Source organism: Xenopus laevis, chromosome 5S (genome assembly GCF_017654675.1).
Source record: "Xenopus laevis strain J_2021 chromosome 5S, Xenopus_laevis_v10.1, whole genome shotgun sequence".
In the NCBI taxonomy this organism is placed as follows: domain Eukaryota; kingdom Metazoa; phylum Chordata; class Amphibia; order Anura; family Pipidae; genus Xenopus; species Xenopus laevis.
Genome location: NC_054380.1, coordinates 34,948,973 through 34,975,396, shown reverse-complemented (window position 1 = coordinate 34,975,396; position 26,424 = coordinate 34,948,973). Strand labels below are relative to the sequence as shown.

General features: G+C 36.6%; 1 protein-coding gene across 1 annotated transcript in view; it reads right to left on the bottom strand.

The window, feature by feature from the left end:
- Positions 1-25,808, bottom strand: part of oprm1.S (opioid receptor, mu 1 S homeolog) — a 50,342-nt gene extending 24,534 nt beyond the window's left edge. The window contains exon 1 of the mRNA XM_018265173.2: positions 24,940-25,808. Within this exon, the coding sequence (XP_018120662.1) occupies positions 24,940-25,229 (290 nt within the window). The 5' untranslated portion in view covers positions 25,230-25,808. The remainder of the gene's footprint in view (positions 1-24,939) is intronic.
- Positions 25,809-26,424: the final 616 nt, after the last annotated feature.

Sequence of the window (26,424 nt, the reverse complement as noted above, 5' to 3'; positions counted from 1 at the left end):
AGCATGCAGGAACTACATAACCCACAATGCATTGCTCTGTGATGTTCCATTACTTATTGAAATCACGTGTGCAGGGAATTGTGGGGTTTGGAGGATGCAGACTGAGGACAGCTGGCTGCTGATACAAAGTAACAGTAGTCAGACAGATCAGCAAAGTACAGTAGTCAGAAAGATCAGCAGGAGAGCAGAGGGCTAGGCTTAGGGAACTGTCAGAAACCATTAAAATCATGAAAAGTCTGCATATCTTTAAATTGATGTATATTGTAAGTTGCTTGAAATTATGTTTACTTTTCAAAAAGCTTAAGATATGTTGTTGTGGAGTTTCCCTTTAAATAAACCCAATAGGATGGTTCTGCTTCCAATAATTATATCTTAATTTGGATCAAGTACATGGTACTGTTCTATTATTACAGAGAAAAAGGAAATCATTTCTAAAGCTTTGGATTATATGGATAAAATTGAGTCTATGGGAGACACCCTTTCTGTATATTCTCTGTAATTAAAAAGGTTATTCTTACGAAATGACTAAATGTAAGGAGACATTTATTATTACATGACAAGATATACACGGAGACGAATACAAAGTAATAACTGACATTACACGTTGTTAAACAAGTTTATTTGTTTATTGATATGAATATTATATTATGTTTATTTACATGTCAATGTGGCAATGTAGCTTTATGTAATATGTTTTCATACAATGTAATAATTCTCCTCTGCGTAGGAGAACAAATGCATTTTATAAAGAAAAATTGAAATGGTTTGTAAATATTGATGGATAATAAAAAAAGTTTTGAAAGAAAAAGGTTATTCTTGTGTGGCTTGCGTATATATTTTCATCACAATTGTTATTATTAATAGTAGAGTTATGAGAGTTAGCAGGATCTGACTCAGGGAAGCCTGGTTTTTAATGCTGTGCAGACAGAGAAATAAGAAATATAACTAGTATCTAACAGCAGCGCTGCCTGCAGAAAAGTTTATTTATTAAATCTCTGAACTACAGCCAAATTATGTTATTCTCTGTTTCATATAGTCAAGTACTTCCCTTCTACTCTAGTATTCTTACATCCATTTGCCTCCCACTGTGTAGCTCAATGATGACTGACTCTGCATGTAAGCGTTCAATGGCAAGGAGGAGACAATATCGCTTGTATTCCTCTTTGTTCCATCTCACTTGTATCTTACATTTATTTTGCTATTTTGCAAGTAATGATTCCACATTTTCCAATGCTTCACTGCAAAAGAGAAACTAGAGTTTGAAAGCCTTGCCTTGAGAAATATACTAGCTTGAAATATACTGCAGGTGTTAACTAGGAAATAGACCAAATATAGAGCCCTTATTCCTTTTTCTGTTATCTTGTAGCAACCCAGGAGTTTATTGAAGTAAAGAAGTGGAATACTCTTGAATGGCCAAGACAGTCACTTGATCTGAACCCAATTGAGATGCATTTCACTTGTTGAAGACTAAACTTCGGACAGAGAAGCCCACAAACAAACAGCAACTGAAAGTCGCTGAAGTAAAGGCCTGGTGGAGCATTAAAAAGTAGGAAACCCAGAATCTGGTGATGTCCATGAGTTCAAGACTTCAGGTGTCATTGCCAGCAAAGGGTTTTCAACTAAGTATTAGAAACATTTTATTTTCAGTATTTTTAATTTGTCTAATTGCTTTTGAGTCCCTGAAATGAAGCGATTGTGTTAAAAAAGGCTTTAGGTCCTCACATTTTTATGCTAACTTTTTGTTCAACCCATTGAATTAAAGCTGAAAGTCTGCAGTTCAACTGCATCTGAGTTTTTTCATTTAAAATTCATTGTGGTAATGTGCAGAACCAAAATTAGAAAAAAGTTGTCCAAATATTTATGGACCTAACTGTATAAAGGCTGGAGTGACTGGATGTGTAACATAATAGCCAGAACACTACTTCCTGCTTTTCAGCTCTCTAACTCTGAGTTAGTCAGCAACTTTAAGGGGGGGGGCACTTAGGACATAACTGTTCAGTAAATTTGCAATTGATTCTTAGCATTCAGTTCAGATTAAAAAACAAACAGTTACGACCCATGTGCTCCCCCCTCAAGTAACTGATTGGTTACTGCCTTGTAACCAATAAATGGAAACCATCAGAGCTGCAAAGCAGGAAGTAGTGTTCTGGCTATTATGTTACACATCCAGTCACTCCAGCCTTTAAACATTACATTTTTGGCTAACTAACTATATTAGAAACATTTTTTATTTTGCACAGCCTATCTATTTACCTTGTTTTTATTTTTACACTGACCAATTCCTTTAAAGCAGCAAATTGCTTGAGTAGCAAAGTTAGTTGAATTTGGAATAAAGTACCGTAAGCAAAGGTGGGCAAAAAAATACTTAAACAAACAGGGGGTCATTAATTAACTAGTAACCTATGCCAGTGGGAGTTCTCATGGTACTTAATGGAAAATGCTTTTAATTACCCTGAATAGTGAGGCACAAATATTAATTGCCTGAGTTAATATCACAATACTTTAAAGCACTGAATGCAATATTTTAGATTTTTCACACTTTATGAATATGCATATCAGGGTTCAAATTTAGTGAAGTCAATGGGCATTTTTTGAGGATTTGCGTATAGCTACATATTGCTGATTTGGTGCATTTCATAATAAAGTACAGGTGTTGGTATCAAGCTTTAGGAAAGTACACCTCAATGTATTACTCTTTCTGAGATACTGGGATACACAGGGGCACATTTACTAAGCTCGAGTGAAGGATTAGAATGAAAAAAACGTTGAATTTCTAAGTTTTTTTTGGCTACTTCGATCATCGAATTGGCTACTTCGACCTTCGACTACGACTTTGAATCGTACGATTCGAACTAAAAATCGTTAGACTATTCGATAGTCGAAGTACTGTCTCTTTAAGACAAACTTTGACTAAATGCAGTAAATCCTTCGATTTAGATATTCGAAGTCGAAGGATTTTACTTCGATGGTTGAATATCGAGGGTTAATTAACCCTTGATATTCGTCCCTTAGTAAATGTGCCCCTTAGAGTTTCTTTGCTGTTAATATAGCTTTCTCACCGGAGAATGACAAATATATAAGTGAATGCAAATTTAGATAATAAATAAAATAAACAGATAAGAAAATAAATAAGTCTCCTTGCATGTAGTAGCTCCCAGCATAGATGAACTGGCTTCTAAAGTTGGAGCAACAACGTAATTGGTTTTGCCATCATCATCTTCAGACCGCATAGTGAATTCTGACATCCCAAACATAAAAAGCAGGGTCTATGATTAATAGGGATAATATGGATTGTTCTGCAAACTGCAAAATAAGCAGTTCAAGTAAACTCCAAGCTTGCAGGCATCAGCAAAGCAATTACTCTATTTTGTGTCCATAGTGTTACATTAAAAGCATCAATACAGTTCTGCCAGATTTTTCATTTCTACTTCTTAGGGTTCCCCTGTACATTCACAGTTGAAAATGGTGCAGCTTCAATTCATTAATATAAATGAAAATATTGCACTTTCTAAGCAAAGTACTGTAGATAAAGTTAGGTCTGTAAGGTAGGTACAGCGAGTCAATATATATTGAATTTTTCGTGAAAATTTAGTACCATTTCTAGAAGCACAACATTTTTTTCTGTTGTGGAAATTCATACATATACATATATGTAAAATGCCCTGAACAATACAGTACAAGTAAACCTTTAGTAAAGCTTGGGTTGCGCAGATTTTGAGCAGACCAATTGCTCTCAGAGGCAGGTAGCAGTCCGTAATCCACACTAAGCAACACTAACAATCTCCCCCAACCTATACAACCTGTTATTGTCCCACTATTGATGTAGGGGCACAGAAAATTTCGTAAAATGTATTAATAAATAAGGGGGGAAAACCTGTGCAGATTTGGTCAGAATAGTTTTCAGAAAATACTCGGATTTTGATAAATAACCCCCTTATTGTGCCATCAGGCCGATACGATACATTACAGGCCGATACGATACATTACAGGCCGATACTCTTTTTCATATAATATCAATTAAGCTTTATGTGTTAAAGAATCTTTAGAGACAGAGAGACATGACACAATCTGAAGAAACTGCCTGATGTTTTTTAACAGTAAATATATGGAATTATTGCAGATGATATGATGCATTTCATCTTCTCTAAGCTGTTGATCAGTAGGGTTGCCAGATCAGTGAAAAAGCTGAAAAAAATAAAATCATGCCAACACTTCTCGTTAAGTGTATGAAATGAACCTGGTACATGGCTGTGTACATTGCAGCACAAATCTGCACCAGTCTTTCTGTCTAAAGAAATAACCAAAATCCCTAATATTCCCTTGCCACCTCATTCAACGCAAAGCGGAAGGCTCTGCCATACTTTCTGCAACAACTTCAAACATTAATTTGTGGTGAATATGCATATTTATCAAAATGCAAAACTTTGTCTCAGCAAATTAACACAATCATACTTTTAACTGCGAAAATCTGTTGGCGCAAAACTTTATTAGCGATTTTTCTCTAGCAGTACTTACTTCCTAGCAAAACTTTGTTAACATACTTATGCTTATGTCAATTTAAATATGGCAGGTACATACAGGTCATATGTATGTCTTTTTTATTGATGTTGGTGAAAGTTGCTGGAAGTGGCCACTTATTATTAAAAATGTCCAAGGCAGCAAAATAAAGACAAGAGAGATCCTCTATTTCCCTAGACATAAGCCAAGCCTAAAACAAATATGGCATGAGCTTCAAATGTTTAAAAAGTGTAAATAACATAAATTTAACATTTACTTATTCCACATTTCACAATTCCACGTTAATATATAAAAAACCGCTAGCGTTTTGTCTTTTTTTATTACTTTTTTGGAATACAGGATATGATGTCACTGAAATACAGGATATGATGTCACTGACATAATTATTTTGAGGATGTAGCTTAATCTTATTAATTCGCCAGGAATAGAGTTTGTCACATATAGAAACGTTAATACATTTACGGATTAATGATCGTTCACCTGGGAGAATATTGTTCTGGCTAAATTGTCCAAAACTTCTTTGCACTGAGTTTTTTCACTAACGAATTGTCTTTTTCGTATTTTAGTAAATTGGTGATGTCCCTGCGTATTTTTATTTTTGCTAATTTATATTTTATTTTCGCTAAAAAAAGCGATTCGCTCTTTAGTAAATTTGCCCCATTGACTCTGGTGCATTTGGTGTAAAAATGCCCATTGACTCCAATGTACTTGGTACAAGAAAAAAAATGCATTTGCTGGAAAAACAAAAAGTGGTTACAGAATGCCCATTTGAGGAAATGTCAACATTTTGATAATTGTTCCCCACTTAGCCAAAGTATTTATTTCTCTCAGAAACCAGTGCAGCATGAAGCCTAGATCTATGTAGAAGTGTGCTCAAGTAGTTCTAGCTTCATGGGCTCCATTTAACCCTTGGGCCCCTCAGTGACAAGGTTCTTCTTTTCGTATGAGATGCTCTACTCTTGTTAAAGGATTTCTTGTTATGATACATTATCGAAAAATGCTACATTTCACTTATATAAACCTGGAATGATCTAAATTTATTACATTGGCTGTACAGATGGATCTTAAGTTATTGCTCTGTAATCCTCACTCCCACACAATTGCCTTTTAGGATTAATAGATACGCAGTCCATGCCTACATAGGCAGTATGGTTCTAAGTCATTGTACAAGTTTCAGCATGCTAAGATTGAGAATTATTATTATTGTTATTATTTCAATAAAAAAATATAAAATCAATTTTTAATTTTGGAATATAAAAGAGATATTCGACCAGACTCCTCCATTACAAGAGGCAGGTCAGGAAGATGGCCATACCTTTTTTGGCTCGTAATAAAATTACATTATACACTTGCTTTGCATCTATATATAAACAATTTTAGTTACATTGGATTTTTTTAGAAGAAAGCAAGGTTCAATAATAATAATAATCATATAGATATGAATATATTTGTTGGAGTTTGTGCCGCATAAGAATCATAGAGAGGCATGTTCGCACTTCTAAAGCCAATTCATGCAAGTAAATGTGCTGGCAAGCATGAAAGTAGTAACACATGTTCATTTTCTTCTGAGGCTGAAACACATATATATATATACTGTACCAAAAGCTGTTTCATTTATAACTTATTTATATAGTGCTACCATTTTGTCACTGTGCTTTACAGAGAATATATATACTGTCCATTATGGAAATTACAGTCATACCCATAATAGTCACACAATAAATGAGGGTTACTTTAATAAGGAAGCAATGAACCTAGTTATTTTAGGAGTGAGGTGGAAAGAACTGTTCATGCTATTTAACCTTCCTATCTCACTCTACTAGAGAGTACTATTAAATAATCGGACCTGTCTCTAGCAGCTTCATTCACTGGGTCCCTGTTCCCAGACTTATCTCTAGAGGGACTGGTCCCTCTAGGGCAAAACGGCTTTATTGGGCCTTGGTGTACCCAGGCTCCCTGGAACAGATCCAGCTGGATCAGTAACCAGAAGCCAAAGAGGAAGCCTAACCAAGCGCTATCTTATAGTGTGGCAGGAAGTGGTCATAAAGCCTTTAGGCCAATGATACAGACATGTAAATTAAATGATACATGGGAATCGGCCCAGCAACTAAGGAGATAAGGAAGTGTAGGGATTTAAAGCCACAGGGACATTAGTAAACCTATGGTTGGGGAGAGTCTGGACTCCAGCTGAATGTTGGCATCTAATAGGAATCTTTTTTAGAGAATTATCCCAAGTGTACAATTCTCCTTCCCATATACAATGAAACCTCGATTTTAAGTACCCTGATATTACGTTTTCCCACATTTTACATTTTTTAAATGTGGTCCCACCAATTTATAATGCATTTCAATGGGTACATTTCCGATTTTAAGTAATGTTTTACAACAAAATTTTGTCCTGATGTACCCAAAAACTGATTTTTTTTCTCTATGAATGTTATTATTTGTGAAATAAAGAGGTTTAAAATACTAACCAGATGTATATTTTAAAAAAAAATTATATCAAAAAGATATCTGTCCCAAGGCCTTTTTCTTTTAGTAAAAATTATTTTTTCAACACCCTCTGGTGCTTAATCACACACCTATGATTAAGCACCGGAGGGTGTGAAACGCGTAAGGTGGGCCATGTGGGGTCAGTATGTATCTGATTTTTAACGTGAATATAAATAAAAAAAGAATTTTACTAAAAGAAAAAGGCCTTGGGACAGATATCTTTTTGATATAAAAATGTTTTGTATGTGATTGCCTGTAAACTGGGGCAGGTCCCTTCGGCTTAATTGGGGATTTACAGAATTCAGATGTGGACTCCCGATTGTTGAATGTCAGATGTATATTTTGCCTTGGTAATGCCTGTAAATGGTCAATTCCAATTAGTCTGTCCCTTATACAGTCCTGCACCAATCGCTTATTGCTTTAGGTTGTTTATGTGACTGACAGTGAGACCTTGTACTTGCCCCCCATAGTGTAACACTGAAATGCTTAACCCTTGTTATTAACACAGTAAATATTGTATCTCAAAGTTAAACAGACTCCTGTGTTATTGCAGGTAAAGTTGCTGTACCATGTTAGCCAGTAAAAATGTTATAGGGAAACCCTTTTAAAATAAAAAATAACAAAAGTGGTATAAAGGTGATACCTTTATTGGCTAACTAATATAATCATAGAAAGCTTCTGTGCTTATATGCTTTTGGTACTTGAAGAAAAAGTTACTGTAACACATTTCCCTGATTTTAAATTTTCCCTGATTTTACATCGCTTTGGGGGCTGATTGTCAAAACTGGGGAGGTTCAGCCAAGGCAAGGAGTATTTTCTTTTAAAGTAATTAATGATGCAAATCTTTAATCACCTTTAACCCATATGCATTACGGTGGGTAAGTCCTCCCTAGGAACCTGCATCTTTAAATCCCTTTACCTTCTCTTTGCTTACCCTATGTGGATTAGAATAAAGGTAATAATGTATTCTCACTAACACGTGCTACAAAATAAATGACCGTTACCTTTAAGCAAATACAAAGATCCCCTTCCTTGCTTCCATGCATAATTGATGGGAAAATGCTGTTACCCTTGTTAAAATAATTGTTAAGCTTCATTGTCGTTTCTTGCGATCCTATTAAATTTTCAGGCAATCACAGAGATTAACCTCTACTGTAATTGGCAAGAAAATAAGATAATTTAACGTGATCACATTTATTCTGTCAATTAACATGTGCGCTAATCAGATATACCCATATCAATCATTAGTCTAAGACGGTAAGTAAGATCTACAATAGTTATGCAACTTTAATTGGTTTTGGCAATTGTTAAATTTCTGTGGCTGTCGTATATATATATATATATATATATATATATATATATATATATATATATATATATATATATATATATATATATATATAGCCTGCAATAAGTGCTAATTTAATTTTTTTTAAGACGGAGATCTGTAATAGTATAGATGTTCCCTTACCTGTATTATAAATCTTATTTCATTTTGCTAAGATTATTCTGATTGACGTTTATTTGTTCACATCTTGCAGCACTGCAGAAACCAGTGGTTTATAAAGAGAACACCAATAATTAGTATTCTCTATCTTTCCGCTTTTGGTAAGGGCCGACCATCAAAGATAACGCTGAACTATTTTACACCTATGCTAATGCAGCTCATTAGACTAAGGAGAAGAGGTTGTCATACTGAATAGGAAAGATAAGAGCAAATTACAGTGCAACATAAGGGCTTTTGATGTTCCATCATGATTAGGCTCCCTTATGAGAATACAGTCACAGCAGGTAATTTCATGATCATCCAGAGCAACATCTAAAGCAGATAAAGCCAATGGGCTCACCAGTAATAATACGAATCAATAGGAATGAGTTAAAAGAAGCATATTTCTGCATTTGAAAGCCAAGCTAAACATTTGCAAGGCAATTTATGTACTCCCAGTGTAATATTCTTCCATTGGATTGTCAGTAATATAGAGGTATGGGACTTGTTATCCAGAATGCTAAGGACCTGGGGTTTTCCGGATAAGGGATCTTTACGTAATTTGGATCTAAATATCTTAATTTTGCAAAAAAGATTGTTCGGCCCTGTTCTAGAAGCACATACAGTGGCAATTAACAGAGTCAAATAACAACCTAAAAATGCATATTTGTGAGAAAAACAATGGCATTTCATTATGAAGAAAAAGGACACGACATTGGTAATTGGTAATTTTAATCAAATAATTAAAAATTTTAAAACATGTTTTCTTCTTCTTTGTAATAATAAAACAGTAGTTTGCACTCGATCCTAACAAAGTAATAATAATCCTTATTGGATGCAGAACAGTACTAATGTACAGGGGGAATATAATAAAAGTCACAAAGTCACAGTTTGCACAAATAAGAATAAAAATTTGCATTTTGCAATGTAATACTCTCCCTTAAGTTGTTATTGCATTGCGAATTTTCATTGCGCATTGCCCACTTTTAAGAAGTGCTTGAAGGTGTCGTAATCTTTTGGAGCAAACGCAACAACTTTTTCTGTAAGAATTTTTATTACATTCACTGCACACTGGAGAAAACTATAAAATTCCCAAACCTTCTTCCACTGTCGGAAGTGGTCGCTGAACAGTTTCCGGGTTCCCGAAACTATATTAAATTCACGCAAAGGAAAATTTGTTCGCACAGAGGCATAACTTTTCACATTGCGAATATTTTTTCTGTTACCGACTTTTATTACATTCCCCCATTAGGGCCTTATTTATCAAAATGTCAATTATTTAAATAACAAAAAGTCTGACCAAACTAGAATCCACAATCGAACCTTATTTATTTTTAAAAAAGCATGATTTAATTGGATCGGGTAAAACCGAGCGAAATTTCCAAATAGTATGATTTTTTCTGACTTTTTCCAGAAAAGTCAGGATTTTTCTTATTTTTGCCCAAAAAACCCCCAAATTTTCAGATTTTCGCTAATTTCAGCGCAGACCGCAGAAACTTCCAAATAGGATAACGACCTCTCCCATTGACATATACAACCTAGGCAGGTCTGAGATGCTGGATTTTCGGATTTAGACTTTTTCCTTGCTCAGGGTATTTTACATCTTGAAAAATTCAAAGTTTCTTTTCCACTAAAAATTTGGATTTTATAGTAAAAAAAACTAATTTTTTTTGAGTTTTTGGCATTCGGACTTTAATTAAGAACCCTATTAAAGTATGAATATCCCAATCACAGAAAGATCCCATATCCAGAAAACCACAGGTATCAAGCATTCCTGCATAATAGAACAAAAAATGTGGTCTCAAATGCATAGAGAATATTTCAGCTGGTGTCTCGCTGATATATGTAAGGGACATGGTCCCTGAGTTTCTCACCAAAGTGCTCTGAATCACTTGTACTATTAAACAGTGGAGTTTATCTTGCTATTGAATTCTGAACGCTTTTTATATAGAGTTGCTCTTAGGATGTCATCAGATGAGGGTAATAATTTCTTCCATGAGAAAGCAACGTGTGCACAAGCACATTATGCTCTTAAGGGCTGCACTAAGCATACAAAGGAGCAAGCGATGACCAGCATGCAATCCATTTAAAGGCTTAGAAACTGAAAATAAAGTGATTGATGCACAAAGATGGGAGGACACAACACAGTATGGCTCTAGGGTTGTTCATGGAATCCACTTGAGTTAAAAGGATGAAGTTTATTCGACAAGAACTCCATGGATTCTGAACTCACAAAGAGCCAGAACCCCAAACAAAAGAATTACAGAGTTTTATAGACTTGGGGACATATGACATGAGAATGTATGCGAGTAAAAGGGAGTTACCAGTGGGAGAGCATAGAGATATCTCTTCACAGCACAGAAAAACAAAGAACTGCCCTTAGAGCCAAAAAGGTGATTCTGCCTCAAGGCCAGAGCACTAGCAACCAAAGCTAGCTTGAGAACAGAATTCATCCAAGTCAGGGGGAGCTCCCAGGCGAATTTGCTTGCAAAGAATTTTATTCTCTCTCAGTTGCTAACTATCTTCCTAAAAGCATGAACCTATGGGCTGTCACTATTAGAAACCTTAGTGGTATATGTATGGGATCTGTTATCCCAAAACCCGTTATCCAGAAAGCTCTGAATTATGGAATGGCCATCTTTCATATTATAATTAAATAATCCAGATTTTTAAAGTTGATTTCCTTTTTCTCTGTAATAATAAAAAAGTACCTTGTACTTGTTCCAAACTAAGATACAATTAATCTTTATTGGAAGCAAAACAAGCCTTTTGGGTTTATTTAATGTTTACATGATTTTCTAGTAGACTTAAGGTATGAAGATCCAAATTACAGAAAGATCCCTTATCCGGGCAACCCCAGGTCCCACATTCTGGATAACAGGTCCCTTAACTGTACAAGAAAAGTAAAGTAGCGGAAAGCCTCCAATGAACAACTAATTAGATTGTGATCCAGCTATGTCAATGAACACCATACTGATTACAGAAACACTAATAGCAATATAGCCCATGTTGTTGCTATAGAAACTGTAATATATATATATATATATATATATTTTATTTTATAGTATGGGGAGGATCAGCACACTCTTTGATCGTGCACCTCTGCCAATTTGAAATATAATGGCGGGCACTTTTGGACTGGTATTTGTATCTCACCACTGGGATATTGCACCCAACAACAGCAAGGGTAGGTGCCAACTGACAGATGGAGCAAGCAGAGAGGTCCATTTATCAATAGTCCTCTCATTTTAGTGGTTTTTGAAACCACAACTAAATTCACTTTCTCTAATACCATGAATGTCATGAAAGTTATTAAAAGGTGCAAACTGAAAAAGTTGCGAAAACCACAACTTTTTGTCACATAAAAACCAATGTCAAAAAAACATCAAACACACCAGAAACCTCAAGAACCACAAGATTTTCCAGTTATAAAAGGGAAATCTGCTATTGAGTTCCTATTGATTTCGACAGGTTTTAGCTGGAGTATTTCGGTATTTGGTTTCACCTTTTTGACACCTAATAAATACCAGAAAAGTTGTGGGTTTTTGTGACCAAAAGCCCAACCTTAAAAAGTTGCGGTTTAATAATCTGCCCCTTAATCTAGGCATATTGGTCATGTGCCTCACCACGTTGCCTGATTAGATTTATTAATCAGTTTTAGAATGCCCATTACTATGAATGAGCTGTAAAGATTTGTATTGGCTTTTAGTACAACTGGGAACAACATTTTATTAATCGGTGTTCCTGGTATGGGATCTTTTAAAGGAAAACTATACCCTCCATACAATGTAGGTCTCTATTAAAAGATACTGAGTAAAACAGCTCATGTGTAAAACCCTGCTTCATGTAAATGAACCATTATCATAATAATATACTTTTTTAGTAGTATGTGCCATTGGGTAATCATAAATAGAAAATTGCCATTTTAAAAAATAAGGGCCGCCCCCTGAGATCGTACGATTCACTGTGCACACATACAAACCACATGTAAGGTCACATGAGCCAATTAACAGACAGAGTTCTGCCTTTTGCTTCCTCACTTCTTCCTGTTACAGTTAGAGTTGTAGTATTTCTGGTCAGATGATCTCTGAGGCAGCACAGATAGAGTCACGAAATGGTGGTTCAAGGCAAGAGATGTAAAAGGGCAATATTTATGTAAATATATATTCCAGTTTGGTAAGATTCTTTAATATGTCATTCAATTTGATATAAACTATCTGTTGCTTAAGTATTCATTTTGGGGGTATAGTTTTCCTTTAAGTGGAGCACCATCTCCAAGCTCTACAATAACACGATCAGGCTTATGGCACAAATATTTTAACTGTCACTGAACAGTGGTGGTTGAAACACCTGTCAAACTTGCATAGCAGTTGTCTTCATAATGCTTTGCTAGAAAAGGTGACAGATGATTTTGGGCATTAGTATTTCACATGTTATTAAAGAAGTGGGAAGAAAAACCTCAAGCATCCCAGATAACAGATTTCCATACCCCTATTTCTTTCAGTGTTGGTTTTCTGTTCTTAACTGAAATGATACAGTATATCATAATTTCCTTCTCCTACTTTTCCTGTTCAGTTTTCTATTAGATTTGATAGTTTTGACAGATATGACCAGAGACGCAATTTTTATACATTTCTAGGGTCCGTCTTCACCCTTGAAAACACATCATATACAGAAAGGCAGTAAGAAAGTGGTTTGAGACTGTTAATTATAATATATAAAGTTTTAAAGCTCTGATTGGGTAAAATTGGTTATAGTTACCCTTGATTATAGTCACACTTAATAGTGAAGACCACACATTTAAAATAAAGAGGGAGAACAAGGTTGTGTGAATTGATGGGGTCCCAATGTCAACCTACAACTGGACATCCTTTCTTTCTATTATGGTTAAGTAATACAACACATATTTCACATAGCTCCTTTTCACAGTAAGTAATTGATTTTGGAACATGGGTCTCCCAATCACTTTGGAAGGGCAGGTTCCTTGGCATCTAGACAATATGCATAAGCATGACTAAAGTTTAGTAGTGACAACAAGTTAATGGTAGGACCATAGGTTAGAAGGTACAGTATTTATTGAATATAAGAGTTAGTATGACATTTAGAAAATCTTGTATATTGATATTTCAGCACTCTTCCATATTTTGGAGTGTTCAGTTTTTCTATGATTTTGTAGTTAGCCCTAACATGGTTCATTCCAAAGCTAAAACTTGCAACAAGAAATCAAAGAACTTACCAATGATCATGTGCTGCACCCAAAAGTGTGCTTCTTGAAAGACAAAGAGCTACTGTAATTTGCCTTAGCACATTAACACCTATATGAAGTCAATAGTGTACTTACTGCTCCCATAAAATAAATATTAACATTAGTATTCTTCTAAGTGCTTCGAACTGTTAGCCAGCTGCTTAAAACCACTTTGGTGAATCCTTTAATTATTTGCATGTATTAATAATTCATCTCCAATTCTCTACAGCAGCAAGTGAATACTAATATCAAAGGATCTGACATTTAGATGAATCTAAAAAATATGTTGAACTCTAGTACTTATTGTAAATGTCAAAATACTTAAATATAAAGTCTTTGTAATTGATATGTAGCTTCAGGTGCATTGCTTTTCAATTACCTTCTCTATTAGCATTTTATTACACGATCTTTGTTTTTCTTTTGCTTCAATTCATTTGTATATTTTCTCCTTTTGATCCTTCCCTTTTGTTTTCTTCCACCTTTTCTATGTTCTCATTTAAAGGAAAACTATACCCCCAAAATGAATACTTAAGCAACAGTTAGTTTATATCAAATTGAATGACATATTAAAGAATCTTACCAAACTGAAATATATATTTACATAAATATTGCCCTTTTACATCTCTTGCCTTGAACCACCATTTTGTGATGGTCTCTGTGCTGCCTCAGAGATCACCTGACCAGAAATACTACAACACTAACTGTAACAGGAAGAAGTGAGGAAGCAAAAGGCAGAACTCTGTCTGTTAATTGGCTCATGTGACCTTACATGTGGTTTGTATGTGTACACAGTGAATCTTACGATCTCAGGGGGCGGCCCTTATTTTTTAAAATGGCAATTTTCTATTTATGATTACCCAATGGCACATACTACTAAAAAAGTATATTATTATGATAATGGTTCATTTACATGAAGCAGGGTTTTACACATGAGCTGTTTTACTCAGTATCTTTTAATAGAGACCTACATTGTTTGGGGGGTATAGTTTTCCTTTAATTGTCTTTATCTCCCTCCTCTTTGTCTTCTGTTTTCACATTATAACTAGTCCTCTCTTGTCCCTCTTCCTCTCCATTTCCTGCCCTACTTCTTTCCTATCTGCTCTTTTCACCTTGCTATTCTTTTCCTCATCCTTCTACTGCTATCCACATGGCATGACTACTTTTTCTACTACTTGCACTTCTATTTTTTTTTTATCAGCTGTTCCTTGCAACTGAACTGGGGTCCAAATAATGCTGGTTGTCCCACAAGCACAAAGAATTTGCGGCCAGTGCCAAGTTATAAATGCTAAGTTTCAAGAGAATGGATGCCTGGATTTAATCATTTATTGGTAACTGGAAAGACTGAAGTTGAGTAGAATGCCTATGCTCCAAATTTTGCCTATGGGCCTCTAGTTATGTCACTGACTCTCCATTTGCCACTGTCCACCTACTAACCTTTTTATGTTCTTTAATTCAGTTTTACCATTCTCTCCACTACTTTGACATTGTTTTGTTACCCTTTCTCTTCTGCACATAATGCACCAGTTTTTTTCCACTTAAAAGACATGTAAAGATGGTTTATATAAAATCAAAAAACAACAAAGCCAGACAGCGCACACCCAGTATCATAACTGTGAGGTGCAATACTTACGGGACTCCCCAACAGAGTCACCAAGAGATAAGGAACATTCGAAAAGTGAAGACTGCTCGAAAAATTCAAAAATAAATTTTTATTACATCAAACACATTTTTAGAAAAATCATAAAGGCACCATAAGCATAGGCCCTACGCGTTTCGACCGTTGAGGTCTTCATCAGGGAAAAAAATTCTAAAAACGAAAAAGAAAAGGCCTTTGATGTAAAAAAAATCATTTTTGAATCTTTTGAGTGTGCAGTCTTCACCTTTGGAACGTTTTTTTATAAAATAACCATCTAATGGGCAATTTAAAATGCTTACTATAGATACAAACATATACAGTATATTGCTTATACCCATATACCCACTTGCTTTAAATCCACCATCTGATTTGAAACATTGCTTGTCATATCTAACAGACAATACTCTCCCCAACCTCTTTCCCTGGCTGGCACTTATTTTTCAATGATATATTTTCAGACTATTTAATTCTGTGGCTTTGCAGTATTTATTTAGTATGGATTTGTGCTTATGATAAAACAGGAAAACTTATGAAATGTGGAGGCCCTGTACATTTGTACATAATGTGGTAGTTTCCACTTTTTAAAGTGTGACATTGCTTACAGAGCACACCTATGATGTTCCCATTTGGAAGCAATTACGTTATGCATTTGTGTGCAGCAGAAATGTAGTCTTATTTATATGCATTTTATTCACCTAAGTAGCTGAATTGAACTACACAGAATTGGTTTGTTAACCATGGAGATGGTAAAGGGCTTCTAAGTTTATGCATTATACTATGTCCTAGTTGCTAGAAATATGCTATTTATAGCACTCCTATTACCTAGAAATCACTGAAATATCTTTGTAGAAATGTATTGTTTGCTGAATCCGATTTACACTCGAGTATTAGCTAAAATTTACACGAGTATTAGCTAAAATTGGAAATTATATCTACAGTTTCTCATACATTCCTAGCTGCTTTTCATTAGATCTCTTCCACCACCATTCTTTTTTTTGGTTCCAAAACCGTGGATCTACCCACTGGGGACCCAAGCAGTTCCTAGTCAAAGGTCCAGTTAGGTAATGTTTGCAGTGATATTTGCTGTCCTGAATACTCAAGTTAAAGGGTAACTATTACTCAATTAAATTAGTGTTTCTAATATATCTACATTTGGTGTTAAAGGATGATCCAACTTCAATGGCAATTAGCATGAGATATTGGGTAAATGCACATTTGCTTTGCAAAATATTCCTGTAGCTGGGTTTTGTATGTAATAATAAACAATGAATTGTTTGTCTCCAAATTCTTACATTTTGTCTGTAACTACACTAAGCTACAGAAACCCCATGTATCTTTATTGTGAACTAGAATGTATCAATTCCATAATCTGTTTGGGATTTGGCAAATCAAAGTGCAGAACTGAGTCTGAACCCTTAAAATTATGTGACTTTAGACATGACTAGGGAAATTGTTACTAATGTTTTTTTTACACCTTTTGCACATGGATTTTTTCAGTGGGGGTTTCACTGTTTTATGCAATTTAGGTTGTGGATTTGATTAAAGAATTGAGAGATTTGGGCAAATCAGTATTTGGTCACATGTTTTTATACAAAATGGATTTGGTACATTTCTATTAGAAACTAATTGGACACAGATTTCTCTTACATTTGTAGGAGTTTGCATTTGAATTCAAGAAATAAGTAGTTATACCTAGGAATATATAAATATATTAAACCCCTCTTCATGTTAAACATATTGCACCTTGCCATGTACATAAGAATATGGTTCTACCTAGTGCAAATACTCCCAGGACATCCATCCAAATAAAATCTCAGTAGGAACATGACATGACATTCCACCTTTCTTCTGAGATAAATGAAAACTTTTCATTTATGTTAGTTCAAAAAATATTGAATTATTCCTTTACAATTCAAAAGTAAAAATGTTAGTTTTTGTGTTTGTTTTTCCTTAACAAATATTGTTTAAAAGTAGCAAAATGCAAGAGTCATTGACATTTCTAAATTAGAAAAAAATCCAGTTTTCATGTGACAGTATAATTCTCATGTCTGCACTTTACCCCCCCCCCCCCAAGTGCTTGAAATTTTTGGTGAATTGTGCTCAATATATAAAAAAACAGGACTGTGCTAATGTAACAGAGAGCAAGGCCAGTGTCCCCATTCACTAATTCTGTAGATGAAAGGAAAGCAAAGTAGAGAAAGAATTTCCCTTTTACTTTCTAGCATACAACAACATTAGAAAGATTCATACTCCAAAAAGATAATACTTAGTGAGAATTCTCTACAATTTGATTTGAATCAAATTGAATAATTAATGAACTCTAGAGGACCTTTTTTAACTAGTAAAATGCCTCACCAGCAAGTAAATGTATCCTAAATTTGTTTTATCTATGTTACTTGATTTGCTAAAAGGAGAACTAAACCCTAAAATTGAATATGGCTAAAAATGTCATATTTTATATCCTGAACTTATTGCTCCATCCTAAAGTCTCAGCTTCTCAATAGCAGCAATGATTCAGGACTTCAAACTTGTCACAGGGGGTCACCATCTTGGAAAGTGTCTGTGCTCAGTGGGCTCTGAGCAGCTGTTGAGAAGTTAAGCTTTGGGGTCATCACAAATTATCAAGCAGAAAATTAGGTTTGTCTGTAATATAAGATGATGCTACAGGGCTGATTATTAAATAAATTCTGATGCTAGTTGCACTGGTTTCTGTGCTGCCATGTAGTAATTATCTGTATTAATTACTAATCAGCCTTATACTGTGACATTTATATTCTATGTGTACTGTATACAGGTATAGGAACCCTTATCCGGAAACCCGATATCCAGAAAGCTCCAAATTATGGAATGGCTGTCTCCCATAGACTCCATTTAAGCCAAATAATGCAAATTTTTAAAAATGATTTCCTTTTTCTCCGTAATAATAAAACAATAGTTTGTACTAGATCCAAACTAAGATATAGTTAATCCTTATTTGGAATCAAAACCAGCCTATTGGGTTTATTTCATGTTTAAATTTCTAGTAGACTTAAGGCATGAAGACCCAAATTACGGAAAGATCCGTTAACCAGGCAACCTGGATAACAGGTCCCATACCTGTATTGTGAGTGGGTCCCTAAGCTCAGTAAGTGACAGCAGCACAGAACATGTGCAGTGAATCAGCAGAAAAGATGATGGGGAGCTACTGGGGCATCTTTGGAGACCCAGATCTTCCCTGCTAAGGGACCACAGTTGCCTTGGGTTGGTACAGAAGCCCAAAACACAACACAGCATTTCTAGCGACTTCTTTAGTTAAGCTTTAGTTCTCCTTTAATAGTCTGTTATTCATGGTATGCATTAGATCTTTGAGGCTTAGGTCAGATTACAATCAATGACTGTGACTTAAAGGTACACGGCAATATTTGGGGAACTGGTTAGATAGTGACGGTGCACTAAAGATTGTTGTTCTTCCCCACAGCACAGTCATATGTCCAGAGGCCCCCATAATTACATTATTGCACTCCCCAAATTGGATTTAGGTAGCTCTATCCTGACAGTAATAAAGAGAAAGCACATCTCTGGAATATCAAATCACTTGTGGCAGACTTTAGTAGATATTTACTGTGGCATGAGTAAGAAATCTATAACTTTATAGTACTGTGTTATACAAGCGTGTAACTTGTCTCTATTCTTTTCTTTTTTGGTGCTTTCACATTTCTTTATTAGTAATATAATGGCAAGAAAACTTGATAAAGCAATAATCAGCCATGAAAACAATGGTTTTCTACTTAAGAAGGCACATATTAAAAGTAGATGTCAGAGTCTGCAAAATAAAGGGCTGTTAACAGTGGCTTAACTAGATATTACTGGGCCCCACAGCAAATTATTTTTCAGGCCCCCAAAATGTTTAGAGGTTGACTTGTTTCTCCAATATTTATTGAAATTGTATATGAATTAGGGCCTCATGGGGCCCCTATACCTCCTGGGCCCCCCTGCAGGCGCAGGGTCTGCTTCCTCTATAGTTACGCCCCTGGCTGTTAATGTTTATATAAAAAAACATACCATTAAGGTTCGGGGAGCTTATGCAATGAGAGTCCAACTGGCATTTAAATGTATATTCTACAGGAGAGATCATGTCTGTTATAAAACAAAATGAATCACTGCCCTCTGTCCACCATATGAAATGTTCATAGTTTTGTATTTACCACTCACTCATACTAACTGCTGTTTTGGTATCTAACTTCAAATAATCATGATTTATTTTCAGACATTTGTTTGCCTGTAGGTCTTAAAAACTAAGCAACATATGGAGACCATGATCTAGAGCTAGATCCAGAGTAAACATGACATCAAATTTATAATAAAGGAAGTGTGTCAGATATAAATGAGAAAGTGACAAACCAAAATAGCAATTTAACCTGGAACAATGTAGAAGAAGAGATTGAGTAATATAAAATAGTAATAAAGAGTATTGATGACTCCCCTAAAAAAAAACCCTATTAACAGTATCGACTTACTTCGGAACATCATGTATTTGGCAGAGGTTTAAAGTCCAACAAAGACACATATGCAAGGCACTCTCAGATTAGGGGGCAGATTTATTAAGTGTCGAATTAAAAAGGAAATAGGAAGTAGGAGGTGTTAACACGTGAAAGGGAAATACCTTGCAAAAGCACATGGCTAAAAAGAGAGGGACTGGAGAAAAAAAGGTGGGATTTGTAATGAGAGAGAGAGAGATGCTTGGGAAAGAATAAAAAAGGCAAGGTAAATAAGGAAAGAAAATGATAAAGGAGTCTAAAAGACTAATTAAGACTAATTAAGACAGGAAAAATATAGAATTCTCTCCAAGAGGGCACCAGATATCTATTTTAAACATTGTATAAACAGATTACTTGAAGGAAATACTGCAGTTGGAAAGTTCTTTTCCAATGCATTTGTTATTTTTCTGGAGAAGTGGCACTGGGAACAGGCAGGCATTATTGACAAACCCTGTGGGCTAAATTGTCTGTCTTTAATTCCTGTCTATCAGAGACAGAAAGAGAGAAAGGGATATGTATAACTATCTATACTTCCTCTGCTCTAGAAGCACACTTAGCAAAGTGGGTTCCTCTCCTAATCTTTGTCAATTATACCAGAAGGTTCATTGAAGTGTAGAACTATTAAAGACTTTACCAGTTTGATTCAAATCGACATATAAAACGGAAGAAAGAACTACTGTAAAAAATTGTAAAGAACAAAAGGAATTGCTGATAAAAAACAAGGTATAAGACACAAGAATTCAAGAGGAAAAAGAAAGGTAAAAGATTTTTGTATGACCCTCTACAGTTTTATTAAGTAGATAAATATTATACAAATAGAGTAACTACAAGCTTTATGAGCTCAGTATCAGTCAGTTATGTTATAGCACATTAGGCTGCCATATGTTTTATCTACAAGGTGGAGAAGACAAAAGCAAGAGCAGGACAGAGACTTAAAACAGATAAAATGAGAGGAGAGATACCGAAAATAGAAGATAGAGACGAAAACAAGAGAGACAGAAGACAAAGAAGAGATAGAGAAAAGAGAACAGAGGATGTATGGTAGAGACACATAGATATTGTTAAATAATAGATAGAGTGGAACACAAGAGAAGCAGAGAAGGACTGTAGTTGAAGGTGAGAAGAAATGAGGGAAGAAGAGGCAATAAACAAAGAGAGAGAGAGCTATGCTTGGGAAAGAATCAACAGGCAAGGTAAATAAGGAAAGAAAAAGATAAGGGAGTCTAAAAGACTAATTAAGACAGTAATTAAGACAGGAAAAATATAGAATTCCCTCCATGAGGGCACCAGATATCTATTTTAAACATTGTATAAACAGATTAATTGAAGGAAATACTCATTATAACCTTCAGAGTTTAGGATGGATTAAGATTAAGGAAAAAAAAGAGGTAACGGTAGAAACAGAATGTTCTGCATAAACAGAATGAACACACTTCATTGAGTTTAAGTTGATTTAAGCTTCATTTGTGATTTTTAAAATCCCATCTAACTTAATGCCAAAGGGTTTGCAGTTGTTGACTTCCTCCATATGTTTTGATAAATTAAATGCGTAAATGAAGTGAAGTGATCAGGTGAAAATGTCAAAAAGAATACTGTGAAAAAGCAATATTTCCTTGTATTTGTTTTATGGTTGGCTTGGTGCTGGATCAATATAAAGTCATATACTTTGTCACTTGTCAGTAGCTACTTCATTAGAGTGCAGTAGTCACACCAATGCAGACACCCAGCTAGCAAAACAGGTTTATTATTATACTAAAACAAAAAGCAGAGTTAATATAGCAATTGCTCCAGTCCTCTCCTGTCAGCTTTTTAAGACAATACAATAATGCGGTTGCTATAGCCCAACTACAAATGGATTTCTGGCTTTGAAACATAATTGGGCTTCATAAAACTGTCTTTGACTAATTTATGGTCTTGTGTTTCTGCTATACCTATATATACATCATTTGCATATAACTATATGAACATGTCAGGAATGCTATGTGATATTGGAGAAATACACCGGCACACAAGGATACTGCTGGTAGGGCAAGCCCTCGATGTTTATTGCGTGATACAACGTTTGCAATAAACAGCAAGGGCTTGCCCTGCCAGCAGTATCCTTGTGTGCCGGTGTATTTCTCCAATCTTCACGTCAATTTAGAGGTAACTGATCCCTCTTTCACTGTGAACCAGGGAGTTCCCAGTCCGGAAGGCCAGGGTGTGCGAGAAAAACTGTTTTGTTCCTACAGGGATGCTGTGTAATACAGAACTAATTACTGAATGGTCTGCAATATGAAAAAAAAACCCAAAAAAAACACTTTTTAAAAATCTTTTCAGGTAAATTAATTCCCTTAAAAGCCCTGTTGCAGTAGTACAACTCATTAATATACTCTGATCAGAACTGATGTGAGATACCATTTAGAAAAGCTCCACATGCAAGTGCACTAAGGAGGGTAAATTTGCGTATTCACTTACCTGCGGCATAGCTGTGCTTTGCACCTCTACATCTAAATATGTAAAAAAATCTGGTACAAAGGGCAGCACTAGCAGGCACAAGGCATCCCTGTACATATCACTTCTCAATGGCAAAGGTATCGAGTGGAAAGGGGGACACTTACGTGCCTTCCACAGTCCACGATTTATGAACATAGCTCTGCTGAACACAAGCAGCACTGTATTAATCCAAATCCTTGGAGTACAAGGACCTCTGCTTGTGGGTGCTCATGACAGGGCAGGGTGCAAAGTGCCAAAAACTTGTGCCTGTATTTTACACTACGCACCAGTGGAGTAACTACTGGGTTGTGATTTAACCCCTTTGGGGCTTAGTGGAGCTGTGATGTCTTATCATGGGCGGCAGGGAAGGGCAGGGGTGCTCCACCAATGAGGCGAGTTGAGCAACTCACCTCAGGCGGCAGCGCCACATAGGTTTCCAGGGGTGGCAAAAAGCCGCTCCTGGAACCTTTAAGAGCTGAATTTCCGGTTTTGAAACCGGAAATTCGGCTTTACTAGAGCGAAAGAGCACAATTGCGCTCTCCACATTAGTGTTCCTGCCGGCGAGAGGGGGGGCATTTAAGTTTTCAGCTCTCGTGAGCAGCACACTGGCGCGTTATTAGTGGGGAAGGGTGGCCCGGTGGGAGGACTGGGTGAAGATACTGCACTGGGCCCCACTAGTGACTAGTTATTGCCACCGCTATGCGCCCTTCGCCACTGATTGTAAATGAGCCCTTTGGAATTCTATTAAAGGAAAATATACAAGGCGCCTGATATAACTGATCATAATGGGTGTGATTGTGAATGACTGTTAGCTCCACTGGGACAAGGAGTAGGGGGAATGATGTATAATCTCCATGAAATCCCTGCAAAATATGATGGTGCAAAGTATAAATAAAAAAATACAATAATAAAGGAAAATATAAGAAAAAAATATTTTTATATATATTTTTATATATATCAGAACAACCCATAGTGCAAAACTCCAATAAAAAAAAAAATGCTAATTTTTCATTCAGTTCAATCCTCATAACCATGTTGGCTTGCTTTGAAAAACATACTCCCTGGTTCCCGTCATTATCACATCCAATAGATGGCACTGTGTACAAATATATACTGTTTCACAGATCATTATAGGGAAAGGAAAAAGTTATACAATAAAACTAGTTTAATTAATGGCACGTCTTCATACCTCGATAGCAACACCTTTACTATAATGTATATTGGGAATGAAATGTTTTTATCTATCTATCATTCTGTCTATCTAGCTATTCACCTTTTGCTTTATTGTAACTAAGGTGATAAGTTATTTGTAGTTTATCTACTAGTAAGTCCAGCGGGCATCAAGACTTCGACTGTGTAGGATTTAGCAAGTGAAGAGGGAGCTGTGGGAAGGTGGGCTTTAGGGCAGTGCCATGGGGCACACTGCAACTTTGTGTTCATTTCTACAAAGACCATGAACCCTAGATGGCATGTACTGTACTTTACCCATTGTATAACTAAACTGGATGGAACAGGCATCTGAGTAGATATACCATCATTGCTTCTAAAGGAAACAAGTCAGCCCTTGCAAGAGTTTGTAGTTTATCTCAATGTGTCTGTGTGATACAGTGCGATAGGGAATCCAGTCCAAAGAGCAGCACTTGCCATTTAAAAGGATACTGTCATGGGAAAATTGTTTTTTCAAAACACATCAGTTAATAGAGCTGCTCCTGCAGAATTTTGCACTGAAATCTGTTTCTCAAAAGAGCAAACAGATTTTTTTTTATATTTAATTTTGAAATCTGACATGGGGCTAGACATATTGTCAGTTTCCCAGCTGCCCCAGTCATGTGGCTTGTGCTCTGATAAACGTCAGTCACTCTTTACTGCTGCACTGCAAGTTGGAGTGATGTCACCCCCTCCTTTCCCCACCCAGCAACCCAACAGAACAATGGGAAGGTAACCAGATAGCAGCTTCCTAACTGGTAGATATAAGAACTGCACTCAATAGTAATACCCAGGTCCCAGGACACATTCAGTTACATTGAGTAGGAGAAACAACAGCCTGCCAGAAAGCAGTTCCATCCTAAAGTGCTGGCTCTTTCTGAAAGCACATGACCAGGTAAAATTACCTAAGTTGGCTGCCTACACATTAATATTACAACTTAAAAAAATACAGTTGTTGGGTTAAATATTAAATGTTATATTGTAGAGTGAATTACTTGCAATGTAAATAGTGTAATTTAGAAATAAAAACTACATCCTAATAATAATGACAGAATCCCTTTAAATAATACATGATTTCTGGTAAGGAGCAATTAGTGAGAGCTCAGTCTGAGCTATGTGCCAGGGGTGGGGTGCCAGGCAAGAAGGAGGGCACCTGACAATAACATACATGTCTAGGACTCACCTGCCAATGACATACATGACCAGGACTCACCTGACAATGACATACATGACCAGGACTCACCTGACAATGACATACATGACCAGGACTCACCTGACAATGACATACATGTCTAGGACTCACCTGACAATGACATACATGACCAGGACTCACCTGACAATGACATACATGACCAGGACTCACCTGACAATGACATACATGACCAGGACGTTGCCAAAGAGTCCCATCACGCAGATCATGGAGTAGAGAGCGGCTATGATGATGGCTATGAAGATGGAATCGTTGTCCTGGGGGAAAGTGTCCGAGCGGTCGCACAGGTACGACTGGTTGTCGGCGTCCATTCCGCTCCAGTTCCCCACGCCGTCAGCGGGACACCTCACGGGGATCAGGGAGCCATTGTCACCCCAGCCGCTGATGGAGCTGTTGAGCAGGCTGTCGGCAGAGCGAAAGGAAGTGGTCGGGGTAGCGTCCATTTTGAGTTTAGCCGGAATGCTAGTTTGGTGCTAATAGGCGCTGGGATGTGAGCTCTGGATGTAGAGGATACGGGTTCTCCTCCTCCTCCCGCGCTCCCCCCTCTCTTGTTACTCACTGACTGACAGACTCACTGACAGACTCACTGACAGAAAGCTCTGAGGCAGCTGCGAGGGGCTGTGAAGCCGCAACAAGCAATTAGTGTCCCCAACAGCGCGAGAGCCGAGCGTGCGTCTTCTCTTCCAGGCACAGACCCTACACTTCAAAGTCCCCTCTGCGTCCACTTATTATATACACCCCTCCTCTTCTATCCGACAAACCAACAGCCCCTGCAGACTATGCGCCGTCGCCAGGCGCTAAATGATTAGCACTGGCCCAGGGTACATCATAACTATGGGCTTGATAGGCTTAACTAGGACAGCAAACAGTTCATTGAATGACCATACACACTGTCTACCAATGTACTTCTAGCAAATGCACACTCCATCAGCACAATACAAGCTATCACACTCACACACTAGCACACACAGAACACTAGTAACACTCACACACCAACACACACACACACTAGTACACACTCACCAGCATACACACACAATACTAACACACTCACCAGCATACACACACTAGAACACATTCACCAGCATACACACACTTGTACACACTCACCAGCATACACACACTTGTACACACTCACCAGCATACACACACTTGTACACACTCACCAGCATACACACACAATACTAACACACTCACCAGCACACACACACTAGTAATACACTCACCAGCACACACACAATACTAACACACTCACCAGCATACACACAACATGCACATTCTCTATCTCAGTCCAACACACCATATCTTTCATTGTTTCTTAATCCCTTGAAAATGAGAAATGACTCAACACAAATGTGAAGCATGAAATAATAAGAGATGATCTTGCTGTACTGACCCCAGTGTACATAGGCTGATGAGGCTGGGAGGGTGCCTGCCTGCTATTGTACAGTTCATAGCTATTCTTCCTTACTATATTTCCAAGCCCTGATCTGCAACAAGTGGAAATGCATTGTGTTCTTCTTGCTCACAGCTGCACAAGTTCTGCTCCCACAAATAGTTTGTTTTCTACACTTTGTGATGTCTATATATAGTCGTAAAGGCACCAAAGGGCTAGACATAGTAGTGCATGTTATGACT